The sequence below is a fragment of the Oncorhynchus clarkii genome, chromosome 17 (assembly GCF_045791955.1).
Source record: "Oncorhynchus clarkii lewisi isolate Uvic-CL-2024 chromosome 17, UVic_Ocla_1.0, whole genome shotgun sequence".
In the NCBI taxonomy this organism is placed as follows: Eukaryota; Metazoa; Chordata; class Actinopteri; order Salmoniformes; family Salmonidae; genus Oncorhynchus; species Oncorhynchus clarkii.
Window position 1 is genome coordinate 77,158,840 of NC_092163.1, and position 14,794 is coordinate 77,173,633.

Sequence of the window (14,794 nt, forward strand, 5' to 3'; positions counted from 1 at the left end):
GAGCTTCAAGTTCCTTGGCGTTCGCATCACCAACAAACTAGAATGATCCAAACTAGAGGTCGACCGATTATGATATTTCAACGCCGATATCGATACCGATTATTGGAGGACCAAAAAAAGCCGATACTGATTAATTAATTTAATTAAAATATATATATATATTTGTAATAATGACAATTACAACAATACTGAATGAACACTTATTTTAACTTAATATAATACATCAATAAAAATCTATTTAGCATCAAATAAATAATGAAACATGTTCAATTTGGTTTAAATAATGCAAAAACAAAGTGTTGGAGAAGAAAGTAAAAGTGCAATATGTGCCATGTAAAAAATTGAACGTTTCAGTTCCTTGCTCAGAACATGAGAACATAGGAAAGCTGGTGGATCCTTTTAACATGAGTCTTCAATATTCCCAGGTAAGACATTTTAGGTTGTAGTTAATATAGTATTTATAGGATATTTCTCTCTATACCATTGGTATTTCATATACCTTTTGACTATTGGATGTTCTTATAGGCACTTTAGTATTGCCAGTGTAACAGTATAGCTTCCGTCCCTCTCCTCACTCCTACCTGGGCTCGAACGAGGAACACATTGACAACAGCCACCCTCGAAGCAGCGTTACCCATGCAGAGCAAGTGGAACAATTACTCCAAGTCTCAGAGCGAGTGACGTTTAAAACGCTATTAGCGCGCACCCCGCTAACTAGCTAGCCATTTCACATCGTTTACACCAGCCTAATCTCTGGAGTTGATAGGCTTGAAGTCATAAACAGCAGAGCTGCTGGCAAAACGCACGAAAGTGCTGTTTGAATTAATGCTTACGAGCCTGCTGCTGCCTACCACCGCTCAGTCAGACTGCTCTATCAAAACTTAGACTTAATTATAACATAATAACACACAGAAATACGAGGCTTTGGTCATTAATATGGTCAAATCCGGAAACTATAATTTAGAAAACAAAACATTTATTATTATCGCATATACTCTGACTCTGCGTGCAATGAACGCAAGAAAAGTGACACAATTTCACCTGGTTAATATTGCCTGCTAACCTGGATTTCTTTTAGCTAAATATGCAGGTTTAAAAATATATACCTCTGTGTATTGATTTTAAGAAAGGAATTGATGTTTATGGTTAGCTACACGTTGGAGCAATGACAGTCCTTTTTCCGTGAATGCGCACTGCATCGATTATATGCAACGCTAGATAAACTAGTAATATCATCAACCATGTGTAGTTAACTAGTGATTATGATTGATTGATTGATTGTTTTTTATAAGATAAGTCTAATGCTAGCTAGCAACTTATCTTGGCTTCTTACTGCATTCGCGTAACAGGCAGGATCCTCGTGGAGTGCAATGGGAGGAGGTGGCAGAGTGTTGGACTAGTTAACTGTAAGGTTGCAAGATTGAATCCCCGAGCTGACAAGGTAAAAATCTGTCGTTCTGCCCCTGAACAAGGCAGTTAACCCACTGTTCCTAGGCCGTCATTGAAAATAAGAATGTGTTCTTACCTGACTTGCCTAGTTAAATAATAAATGGCCAAATCGGTGTCCAAATCGGTGTCCAAAAATACCAATTTCCGATTGTTATGAAAACTTGAAATCGGACCTAATTAATCGGCCATTCCGATGAATCGGTCGACCTCTAGTCCAAACACACCAAGACAATCGTGAAGAGGGCACGACAAAGCCTATTCTCCCTCAGGAAACTAAAACGATTTGGCATGGGTCCTGAGATTCTCAAAACGTTCTACAGCTGCAACATCGAGAGCATGGTTGCATCACCGCCTGGTATGGCAATTGCTCGGCCTCTGACCGCAAGGCACTACAGAGGGTAGTGCGTGCGGCCCAGTGCATCACTGGAAATGCTAAATCCTCATAACATTTTTATACTTGGACTAAATGTTCCCATGTCTCTGGGATTTATAGAGATATGAAATCAAGTCTCTCTCCAGTAAAAGTAAATATCAGTGAATTATGTCTGCTCTGAGAGGGGGGGGCACTCACTCACTCTGGGGGATGAAGGGAGTGGACAGGCCCTCACTAACATGTTTAATTCAGACTAGAGGAAGAGGATGCTATGCAGTCAGTATGAAATCAGATCAATCGTGTTTAAATCAAACGTGTTGAGGAGGATATCCAACAGTCTTTCAGACTAGATGAAGAGGATGTGGTGCCAATCATTATGAAACGAGATCAATCATGTTTAATTCGGACTACGTGTGGAGGATGTAACGCAGCCGTTATGAAATCAGATCTAACATTCTAAATGAAATCAGATGACATTGAGAAGCTTTGAGACACTGAGAGGCCTGAGAAGCCTTGAGACACTGAGAAGCCTGAGAAGCCTTGAGACACTGAGAAGCTTTGAGACACTGAGAAGCCTGAGAAGCCTTGAGACACTGAGAAGCCTTGAGACACTGAGAAGCCTGAGAAGCTTTGAGACACTGAGAAGATTTGAGAAACTGAGAAGCCTTGAGACACTGAGAAGCCTGAGAAGCCTTGAGACACTGAGAAGCTTTGAGACACTGAGACACTGAGAAGCCTGGGAAGCCTTGAGACACTGAGAAGCCTTGGCTAACCAACACTGGTTAGACTCCTCCCACTCTGCCATTTTTTTTTTGCTACTACTTCTACTAAAGTCATTTTATCCAGCGGGAAAATAAAGATGAAAAACTTTTTCCCTTTTGAGATGGTGATGATTTCCCCGACCACACTGATGCCAACATTTTGAGACCCTGATGCCAACATGTAAATCATTTTTGGATACATGTCAAACGTATAATAAACAACTAGTTGAAATTGCTTTTGAATGTAAAATAATTCTAATACCCCAGACAGATGTTGAAACCTGTAAATCGACTTCAACGTGTCTTTTTTGTTTCCTAGACACAACGTATGTCACAATGTCATTTCTCCAATAGAAAAACAAAACAAAAGCTTTTTTTTAAAGTGATCGACTTGAGGAAATCAACCCTCAACATTAAATGCAGTCATGCACTGTGAATTGAAGAGGCACGCCAAGGAGCATGGGAGTGACCCAGCCACCAAGAAAGACAAGCAACCAGGGGAAGTCATTCAGACTGGATATTTCCCCGATGACGTTGCCCGGTAGCTCTCACATCCCCACAGCTATAAAATGAGGCTTCATTAATTGAAGAAATACGTGATGTATGTATGCCACAGAAGTACTCACGTTTAAAACCTGAATTGAATTCATTTTTGGATCTTGTAAATGACTAGAATCTCTTTGATTTGAAGATTCCACTATACTGGAAGAGTAGTTTCAGCCTCCACACTGGAAGAGTAGTATCAGCCTCCATACTGGAAGAGTAGTTTCAGCCTCCACACTGGAAGAGTAGTTTCAGCCTCCATACTGGAAGAGTAGTATCAGCCTCCATACTGGAAGAGTAGTATCAGCCTCCATACTGGAAGAGTAGTTTCAGCCTCCATACTGGAAGAGTAGTATCAGCCTCCACACTGGAAGAGTAGTATCAGCCTCCATACTGGAAGAGTAGTATCAGCCTCCACACTGGAAGAGTAGTATCAGCCTCCATACTGGAAGAGTAGTATCAGCCTCCATACTGGAAGAGTAGTTTCAGCCTCCATACTGGAAGAGTAGTATCAGCCTCCACACTGGAAGAGTAGTATCAGCCTCCACACTGGAAGAGTAGTATCAGCCTCCATACTGGAAGAGTAGTTTCAGCCTCCATACTGGAAGAGAAGTATCAGCCTCCACACTGGAAGAGTAGTTTCAGCCTCCACACGGGAAGAGTAGTATCAGCCTCCACACTGGAAGAGTAGTTTCAGCCTCCACACTGGAAGAGTAGTATCAGCCTCCATACTGGAAGAGTAGTATCAGCCTCCACACTGGAAGAGTAGTATCAGCCTCCATACTGGAAGAGTAGTATCAGCCTCCACACTGGAAGAGTAGTTTCAGCCTCCATACTGGAAGAGTAGTATCAGCCTCCACACTGGAAGAGAAGTATCAGCCTCCAAACTGGAAGAGTAGTATCAGCCTCCACACTGGAAGAGTAGTTTCAGCCTCCACACTGGAAGAGTAGTTTCAGCCTCCACACTGGAAGAGTAGTATCAGCCTCCATACTGGAAGAGTAGTATCAGCCTCCACACTGGAAGAGTAGTATCAGCCTCCATACTGGAAGAGTAGTATCAGCCTCCATACTGGAAGAGTAGTATCAGCCTCCACACTGGAAGAGTAGTTTCAGCCTCCATACTGGAAGAGAAGTTTCAGCCTCCAAACTGGAAGAGTAGTATCAGCCTCCACACTGGAAGAGTAGTATCAGCCTCCACACTGGAAGAGAAGTTTCAGCCTCCAAACTGGAAGAGTAGTATCAGCCTCCACACTGGAAGAGTAGTATCAGCCTCCACACTGGAAGAGTAGTATCAGCCTCCACACTGGAAGAGTAGTTTCAGCCTCCATACTGGAAGAGTAGTATCAGCCTCCACACGGGAAGAGTAGTATCAGCCTCCACACTGGAAGAGTAGTTTCAGCCTCCATACTGGAAGAGTAGTATCAGCCTCCACACTGGAAGAGTAGTTTCAGCCTCCACACTGGAAGAGTAGTTTCAGCCTCCATACTGGAAGAGTAGTTTCAGCCTCCATACTGGAAGAGAAGTTTCAGCCTCCATACTGGAAGAGTAGTTTCAGCCTCCACACTGGAAGAGTAGTATCAGCCTCCACACTGGAAGAGTAGTATCAGCCTCCATACTGGAAGAGTAGTATCAGCCTCCACACTGGAAGAGTAGTTTCAGCCTCCATACTGGAAGAGTAGTATCAGCCTCCACACTGGAAGAGTAGTATCAGCCTCCATACTGGAAGAGTAGTTTCAGCCTCCATACTGGAAGAGTAGTATCAGCCTCCATACTGGAAGAGTAGTATCAGCCTCCATACTGGAAGAGTAGTATCAGCCTCCATACTGGAAGAGTAGTATCAGCCTCCATACTGGAAGAGTAGTATCAGCCTCCATACTGGAAGAGTAGTATCAGCCTCCACACTGGAAGAGTAGTATCAGCCTCCACACTGGAAGAGTAGTTTCAGCCTCCATACTGGAAGAGTAGTATCAGCCTCCACACTGGAAGAGTAGTATCAGCCTCCATACTGGAAGAGTAGTATCAGCCTCCATACTGGAAGAGTAGTTTCAGCCTCCATACTGGAAGAGAAGTTTCAGCCTCCACACCTGGGATGTTGTCGTTGTTATGAGAAATGTGCAGAATTCAAAGAAACTGCTGTGTTGTAATGTAACATGAAGCGTCAGGTTATCGTTGTACGTTTTAATTTGACATGTACGGTTGATTTGTTTTTCTGGGTACTCGAATAGCAGTTTGAATTGTTGTGGGTGGCTTTGGAGGACAGTTTACATTGGTTTATTTTGGTTTGGTCACTACAGGTCCTGTAGTGAAAAAGACTTTGGTCTGTGCTCTGCCAGTGCAGTGGAAAATTCTCATTGGGATTTAGAGTACACACACTGCCTTGAAAGCATAGCAGTCAACACCCCATCAGTGAAGTTGGCTCGGTTCTCTATTTTACTCTCTCCCTCTCCTTCCCCCATCTCTCTCTCTCTCTCCCACTCGCTCTCTCAACTCTCTCTCTCTCAACTCTCACTCCTTCCCCCATCTCTTTCTCTCGCGCTCTCTCTCTCTCTCCTTCCCCCATCTCTCTCTCTCTCTCCCTCTCTCTAACCCTGCTTCCTTCACATAACTTACACACTTTGGCCTAGACCTATCACAGTTCAGTTAGGTCCCCACAGATGGGTGCAAGCTACGCAGGCTGGGGTGTACCAAAAGTGTTTCTCGGGACAGAAAACCTTGGGTGGTTCTGTTGAACAGTAGGCTATCTGAGAGACTTTTTTACTATCTAGATATTTTCAGGAGAGTGTACTCTCTCTCTCTCTGTCTCTCTCTCTCTCTCTCTCTCTGTGCTTTGTGTCACTACGCCTGAGCTCTGGGCTTAGGATTGTAAAGGACAGAACCATTGGGTTGTGCAGACAGCGTCAAACTGTGGGTCTGTAAGGGCTTTGCCTTACTGTGACTGTGGGTGGATGGCTGAGCTGGTGAGAGTGAGGAAGAAACACCTCCAGATGCCTATCTCCAGGTAAGAGAAAGGAACTCTGGGAAATGGGAACAGGATGGGAGAAGTGGTAATGCATTTCCAAACTTCATTAAGAAGTGTAAACCTTTCCTGTTTGTGATAAGGTAGGATTTAGGAGGATATTGTGACATGCTGAGGTTACTGTGACATACTGAGGTTACGTGTGTACTGAGGTTACTGTGTGTACTGAGGTTACTGTGTGTACTGAGGTTACTGTGTGTACTGAGGTTACTGTGTGTGCTGAGGTTACTGTGACATACTGAGGTTACTGTGACGTGCTGAGGTTACTGTGACGTGCTGAGGTTACTGTGACGTGCTGAGGTTACTGTGACGTGCTGAGGTTACTGTGACATACTGAGGTTACTGTGACATACTGAGGTTACTGTGACATACTGAGGTTACTGTGACATACTGAGGTTACTGTGACATACTGAGGATACTGTGTGTACTGAGGATACTGTGTGTCCTGAGGATACTGTGACATGCTGAGGTCACTGTGACATGCTGAGGTCACTGTGACATGCTGAGGTTACTGTGTGTACTGAGGTTACTGTGACATACTGAGGTTACTGTGACATGCTGAGGTTACTGTGACATGCTGAGGTTACTGTGTGTACTGTGGTTACTGTGTGTACTGTGGTTACTGTGTGTACTGAGGTTACTGTGTGTACTGAGGTTACTGTGTGTACTGAGGTTACTGTGTGTACTGAGGTTACTGTTTGTACTGAGGTTACTGTGTGTACTGAGGTTACTGTGTGTACGGAGGTTACTGAGACATGCTGAGGTCACTGTGACATGCTGAGGTCACTGTGACATAGTGAGGTTACTGTGATATACTGTGGTTACTGTGTGTGCTGTGATTACTGTGTGTACTGAGGTTACTGTGTGTACTGAGGTTACTGTGTGTACTGAGGTTACTGTGTGTACTGAGGTTACTGTGTGTACTGAGGTTACTGTGTGTACTGAGGTTACTGTGGCATGCTGAAGTTACTGTGACATGCTGAGGTTACTGTGACATGCTGAGGTTACTGTGTGAACTGAGGTTACTGTGTGTACTGAGGTTACTGTGTGTACTGAGGTTACTGTGTGTACTGAGGTTACTGTGTGTACTGAGGTTACTGTGTGTGCTGAGGTTACTGTGTGTGCTGAGGTTACTGTGCCATACTGAGGATACTGTGTGTACTGAGGTTACTGTGTGTACTGAGGTTACTGTGTGTACTGAGGTTACTGTGTGTACTGAGGTTACTGTGTGTACTGAGGTTCTATGTGTACTGAGGTTACTGTGACATGCTGAAGTAACTGTGACATGCTGAGGTTACTGTGACATGCTGAGGTTACTGTGACATGCTGAGGTTACTGTGACATGCTGAGGTTACTGTGATATGCTGAGGTTACTGTGATATGCTGAGGTGACTGTGACATACTGTGTGTACCGAGGTTACTGTGACCTGCTGAGGTTACTGTGACCTCCTGAGGTTACTGTGACCTGCTGAGGTTACTGTGACCTGCTGAGGTTACTGTGACATGCTGAGGTTACTGTGACATGCTGAGGTTACTGTGTGAACTGAGGTTACTGTGTGTACTGAGGTTACTGTGTGTACTGAGGTTACTGTGTGTACTGAGGTTACTGTGTGTACTGAGGTTACTGTGTGTACTGAGGTTACTGTGGCATGCTGAAGTTACTGTGACATGCTGAGGTTACTGTGACATGCTGAGGTTACTGTGTGAACTGAGGTTACTGTGTGTACTGAGGTTACTGTGTGTACTGAGGTTACTGTGTGTACTGAGGTTACTGTGTGTACTGAGGTTAATGTGACATACTGAGGTTACTGTGTGTGCTGAGGTTACTGTGAGTGCTGAGGTTACAGTGTGTGCTGAGGTTAATGTGACATACTGAGGTTACTGTGACATACTGAGGTTACTGTGACATACTGAGGATACTGTGTGTACTGAGGTTACTGTGTGTACTGAGGTTACTGTGTGTACTGATGTTACTCTGTGTACTGAGGTTACTGTGTGTACTGAGGTTACTGTGTGTACTGAGGATACTGTGTGTACTGAGGTTACTGTAACATACTGAGGTTACTGTGACATACTGAGGTTACTGTGACATACTAATGTTTCTGTGACATACTGATGTTTCTGTGACCTACTGAGGATACTGTGACCTACTGAGGTTACTGTGTGTCCTGAGGTTACTGTGTGTCCTGAGGTTACTGTGTGTCCTGAGGTTACTGTGTGTCCTGAGGTTACTGTGTGTCCTGAGGTTACTGTGTGTCCTGAGGTTACTGTGACATGCTGAAGTTACTGTGGGTACTGAGGTTACTGTGTGTACTGAGGTTACTGTGACATGCTGAGGTTACTGTGACATGCTGAGGTTACTGTGACATGCTGAGGTTACTGTGACATGCTGAGGTTACTGTGACATGCTGAGGTTACTGTGACATGCTGAGGTTACTGTGACGTACTGAGGTTACTGTGTGTCCTGAGGTGACTGTGTGTCCTCAGGTCACTGTGTGTCCGAGGTTACTGTGTGTCCTGAGGTTACTGTGTGTCCTGAGGTTACTGTGTGTCCTGAGGTTACTGTGTGTCCTGAGGTTACTGTGTGTCCTGAGGTTACTGTGTGTCCTGAGGTTACTGTGACATGCTGAGGTTACTGTGACATGCTGAGGTTACTGTGACATGCTGAGGTTACTGTGACATGCTGAGGTTACTGTGATATGCTGAGGTTACTGTGATATGCTGAGGTTACTGTGATATGCTGAGGTTACTGTGACATACTGTGTGTACCGAGGTTACTGTGACCTGCTGAGGTTACTGTGACCTCCTGAGGTTACTGTGACCTGCTGAGGTTACTGTGACCTGCTGAGGTTACTGTGACATGCTGAGGTTACTGTGACCTGCTGAGGTTACTGTGACCTGCTGAGGTTACTGTGACCTGCTGAGGTTACTGTGACCTGCTGAGGTTACTGTGACCTGCTGAGGTTACTGTGACCTGCTTAGGTTATTGTGACATACTGAGGTTACTGTGACATACTGAGGTTACTGTGACATACTGAGGTTACTGTGACCTACTGAGGTTACTGTGACCTACTGAGGTTACTGTGTGTACTGACGTTACTGTGTGTACTGAGGTTCTGTGTGTACTGAGGTTACTGTGTGTACTGAGGTTACTGTGTGTCCTGAGGTCACTGTGTGTACTGAGGTTACTGTGTGTACCGAGGTTAGTGTGTGTACCGAGGTTAGTGTGTGTACCGAGGTTAGTGTGTGTACCGAGGTTAGTGTGTGTACCGAGGTTAGTTTGTGTACCGAGGTTAGTGTGTGTACCGAGGTTAGTGTGTGTACCGAGGCTAGTGTGTGTACCGAGGTTAGTGTGTGTACCGAGGTTAGTGTGTGTACCGAGGTTAGTGTGTGTACCGAGGTTAGTTTGTGTGTACCGAGGTTAGTGTGTGTACCGAGGTTAGTGTGTGTACCGAGGTTAGTGTGTGTACCGAGTTTAGTGTGTGTACCGAGGTTAGTGTGTGTACCGAGGTTACTGTGACATGCTGAGGTTACTGTGTGTACTGAGGTTACTGTGTGTACTGAGGTTACTGTGTGTCCTGAAGTTACTGTGTGTCCTGAAGTTACTGTGTGTCCTGAAGTTACTGTGTGTCCTGAAGTTACTGTGTGTCCTGAGGTTACTGTGACATGCTGAAGTTACTGTGACATGCTGAGGTTACTGTGACATGCTGAGGTTACTGTGACATAATGAGGTTACTGTGACATACTGAGGTTACTGTGACATACTGAGGTTACTGTGACCTACTGAGGTTACTGTGACCTACTGAGGTTACTGTGACCTACTGAGGTTACTGTGTGTACTGACGTTACTGTGTGTACTGAGGTTCTGTGTGTACTGAGGTTCTGTGTGTACTGAGGTTAGTGTGTGTACTGAGGTTAGTGTGTGTACTGAGGTTAGTGTGTGTACTGAGGTTAGTGTGTGTACTGAGGTTAGTGTGTGTACTGAGGTTAGTGTGTGTACTGAGGTTACTGTGTGTCCTGAGGTTACTGTGTGTCCTGAGGTTACTGAGGTTACCGTGACTTACTGAGGTTACCGTGACATGCTGAGGGTTACCGTGACATGCTGAGGGTTACCGTGACATGCTGAGGTTACCGTGACATGCTGAGGTTACCGTGACATGCTGAGGTTACCGTGACATGCTGAGGGTTACCGTGACATGCTGAGGTTACCGTGACATGCTGAGGTTACCGTGACATGCTGAGGTTACCGTGACATGCTGAGGTTACCGTGACATGCTGAGGTTACCGTGACATGCTGATGTTACCGTGACATGCTGAGGTTACCGTGACATGCAGAGGTTACTGTGACATGCTGAGGTTAATGTGTGTACTGAGGTTACTGTGTGTACTGAGGTTACTCTGTGTACCGAGGTTACTGTGTGTACCGAGGTTACTGTGTGTACCGAGGTTACTGTGTATACAGAGGTTACTGTGTGTACAGAGGTTACTGTGTGTACAGAGGTTACTGTGTGTACAGAGGTTACTGTGTGTACTGAGGTTACTGTGTGTACTGAGGTTACTGCGACCTGCTGAGGTTAATCTGACATGCTGAGGTTACTGTGACATACTGAGGTTACTTTAACATAGTGAGGTTACTGTGACATACTGAGGTTACTGTGACATACTGAGGTTACTGTGACATGCTGAGGTTACTGTGACATGCTGAGGTTAATGTGTGTACAGAGGTTACTGTGACCTACTGAGGTTACTGTGACATGCTGAGGTTAATGTGTGTACTGAGGTTACTGTGTGTACTGAGGTTACTCTGTGTACCGAGGTTACTGTGTGTACCGAGGTTACTGTGTGTACAGAGGTTACTGTGTATACAGAGGTTACTGTGTGTACAGAGGTTACTGTGTGTACAGAGGTTACTGTGTGTACAGAGGTTACTGTGTGTACTGAGGTTACTGTGTGTACTGAGGTTACTGCGACCTGCTGAGGTTAATCTGACATGCTGAGGTTACTGTGACATACTGAGGTTACTTTAACATAGTGAGGTTACTGTGACATACTGAGGTTACTGTGACATACTGAGGTTACTGTGACATGCTGAGGTTACTGTGACATGCTGAGGTTAATGTGTGTACAGAGGTTACTGTGACCTACTGAGGTTACTGTGACCTACTGAGGTTACTGTGTGTACTGAGGTTACTGTGTGTACTGAGGTTACTGTGTGTACTGAGGTTACTGTGACATGCTGAGGTTACTGTGACCTACTGAGGTTACTGTGACATGCTGAGGTTACTGTGTGTCCCGAGGTTGCTGTGTGTCCTGAGGTTACTGTGTGTCCTGAGGTTACTGTGTGTCCTGAGGTTACTGTGTGTCCTGAGGTTACTGTGTGTCCTGAGGTTACTGTGTGTGCTGAGGTTACTGTGTGTCCTGAGGTTACTGTGTGTCCTAAGGTTACTGTGTGTCCTGAGGTTACTGTGACATGCTGAAGTTAATGTGACATGCTGAGGTTACTATGAGGTTACTATGTGAGGTTACTGTGTGTCCTGAGGTTACTGTGTGTCCTGAGGTTACTGTGTGTCCTGAGGTTACTGTGTGTCCTGAGGTTACTGTGTGTCCTGAGGTTACTGTGACATGCTGAAGTTACTGTGACATGCTGAAGTTACTGTGACATGCTGAAGTTACTGTGACATGCTGAGGTTACTGTGACGTGCTGAGGTTACTGTGACGTACTGAGGTTACTGTGTGTACTGAGGTTACTGTGACATACTGAGGTTACTGTGTGTACTGAGGTTACTGTGTGTACTGAGGTTACTGTGACATGCTGAGGTTACTGTGACCTACTGAGGTTACTGTGACTTGCTGAGGTTACTGTGTGTCCTGAGGTTTTTGTGTGTCCTGAGGTTACTGTGTGTCCTGAGGTTACTGTGTGTCCTGAGGTTACTGTGCGTCCTGAGGTTACTGTGTGTCCTGAGGTTACTGTGTGTCCTAAGGTTACTGTGTGTCCTGAGGTTACTGTGAAATGCTGAAGTTAGTGTGACATGCTGAGGTTACTGTGGTATGCTGAGGTTACTGTGTGTACTGAGGCTACTGTGTGTACTGAGGTTACTGTGTGTACTGAGGTTACTGTGACATACTGAGGTTACTGTGACATGCTGAGGTTACTGTGACATACTGAGGTTACTGTGACATACTGAGGTTACTGTGACATGCTGAGGTTACTGTGACATGCTGAGGTTAATGTGTGTACAGAGGTTACTGTGACCTACTGAGGTTACTGTGACCTACTGAGGTTACTGTGTGTACTGAGGTTACTGTGTGTACTGAGGTTACTGTGTGTACTGAGGTTACTGTGACATGCTGAGGTTACTGTGACCTACTGAGGTTACTGTGACATGCTGAGGTTACTGTGTGTCCCGAGGTTGCTGTGTGTCCTGAGGTTACTGTGTGTCCTGAGGTTACTGTGTGTCCTGAGGTTACTGTGTGTCCTGAGGTTACTGTGTGTCCTGAGGTTACTGTGTGTCCTGAGGTTACTGTGTGTCCTGAGGTTACTGTGTGTCCTAAGGTTACTGTGTGTCCTGAGGTTACTGTGACATGCTGAAGTTAATGTGACATGCTGAGGTTACTATGAGGTTACTATGTGAGGTTACTGTGTGTCCTGAGGTTACTGTGTGTCCTGAGGTTACTGTGTGTCCTGAGGTTACTGTGACATGCTGAAGTTACTGTGACATGCTGAAGTTACTGTGACATGCTGAAGTTACTGTGACATGCTGAGGTTACTGTGACGTGCTGAGGTTACTGTGACGTACTGAGGTTACTGTGTGTACTGAGGTTACTGTGTGTACTGAGGTTACTGTGACATGCTGAGGTTACTGTGACCTACTGAGGTTACTGTGACTTGCTGAGGTTACTGTGTGTCCTGAGGTTATTGTGTGTCCTGAGGTTACTGTGTGTCCTGAGGTTACTGTGTGTCCTGAGGTTACTGTGTGTCCTGAGGTTACTGTGTGTCCTGAGGTTACTGTGTGTCCTAAGGTTACTGTGTGTCCTGAGGTTACTGTGAAATGCTGAAGTTAGTGTGACATGCTGAGGTTACTGTGGCATGCTGAGGTTACTGTGTGTACTGAGGCTACTGTGTGTACTGAGGTTACTGTGTGTACTGAGGTTACTGTGACATACTGAGGTTACTGTGACATGCTGAGGTTACTGTGACATGCTGAGGTTACTGTGTGTACTGAGGTTACTGTGTGCACTGAGGTTACTGTGTGCACTGAGGTTACTGTATGCACTGAGGTTACTGTTTGCACTGAGGTTACTGTGTGTACTGAGGTTACTGTGTGTACTGAGGTTACTGTGACATACTGAGGTTACTGTGTGTACTGAGGTTACTGTGTGTACTAAGGTTACTGTGACATGCTGAGGTTACTGTGACCTACTGAGGTTACTGTGACTTGCTGAGGTTACTGTGTGTCCTGAGGTTACTGTGTGTACTGAGGTTACTGTGTGTACTGAGGTTATTGTGTGTCCTGAGGTTACTGTGTGTCCTGAGGTTACTGTGTGTCCTGAGGTTACTGTGTGTCCTGAGGTTACTGTGGTTCCTGAGGTTACTGTGTGTCCTGAGGTTACTGTGTGTCCTGAGGTTACTGTGTGTCCTGAGGTTACTGTGTGTCCTAAGGTTACTGTGTGTCCTGAGGTTACTGTGCCATGCTGAAGTTACTGTGAAATGCTGAGGTTACTGTGGCATGCTGAGGTTACTGTGTGTACTGAGGCTACTGTGTGTACTGAGGTTACTGTGTGTACTGAGGTTACTGTGACATACTGAGGTTACTGTGACATGCTGAGGTTACTGTGACATGCTGAGGTTACTGTGTGTACTGAGGTTACTGTGTGCACTGAGGTTACTGTGTGCACTGAGGTTACTGTGTGCACTGAGGTTACTGTGTGCACTGAGGTTACTGTTTGCACTGAGGTTACTGTGTGTACTGAGGTTACTGTGACATGCTGAGGTTACTGTGACATGCTGAGGTTAATGTGTGTACTGAGGTTACTGTGACATGCTGAAGTTACTGTGACATGCTGAGGTTACTGTGACGTGATGAGGTTACTGTGACGTACTGAGGTTACTGTGTGTACTGAGGTTACTGTGACATACTGAGGTTACTGTGACATACTGAGGTTACTGTGACATACTGAGGTTACTGTGACATGCTGAGGTTACTGCGACATGCTGAGGTTACTGTGACATGCTGAGGTAACTGTGACATACTGAGGTTACTGTGTGTCCTGAGGTTACTGTGACATGCTGATGTTACTGTGACATGCTGAGGTTACTGTGACATGCTGAGGTTACTGTGACATGCTGAGGTTAATGTGTGTAATGAGGTTACTGTGACATGCTGAGGTTACTGTGACATGCTGAGGTTACTGTGACCTACTGAGGTTACTGTGACTTGCTGAGGTTACTGTGTGTCCTGAGGTTATTGTGTGTCCTGAGGTTACTGTGTGTCCTGAGGTTACTGTGTGTCCTGAGGTTACTGTGTGTACTGAGGTTACTGTGTGTACTGAGGTTATTGTGTGTCCTGAGGTTACTGTGTGTCCTGAGGTTACTGTGTGTCCTGAGGTTACTGTGTGTCCTGAGGTTACTGTGGTTCCTGAGGTTACTGTGTG

General features: G+C 45.3%; 1 protein-coding gene across 1 annotated transcript in view; it reads left to right on the forward strand.

Moving 5' to 3' along the window:
• Nucleotides 1–5,988: 5,988 nt before the first annotated feature.
• The window catches only part of LOC139371437 (dual specificity calcium/calmodulin-dependent 3',5'-cyclic nucleotide phosphodiesterase 1B-like), a 73,460-nt gene continuing 64,654 nt past the window's right edge, over nucleotides 5,989–14,794 (forward strand). The window contains exon 1 of the mRNA XM_071111853.1: nucleotides 5,989–6,124. Coding sequence (XP_070967954.1) covers nucleotides 6,072–6,124 — 53 coding nt within the window. The 5' untranslated portion in view covers nucleotides 5,989–6,071. The remainder of the gene's footprint in view (nucleotides 6,125–14,794) is intronic.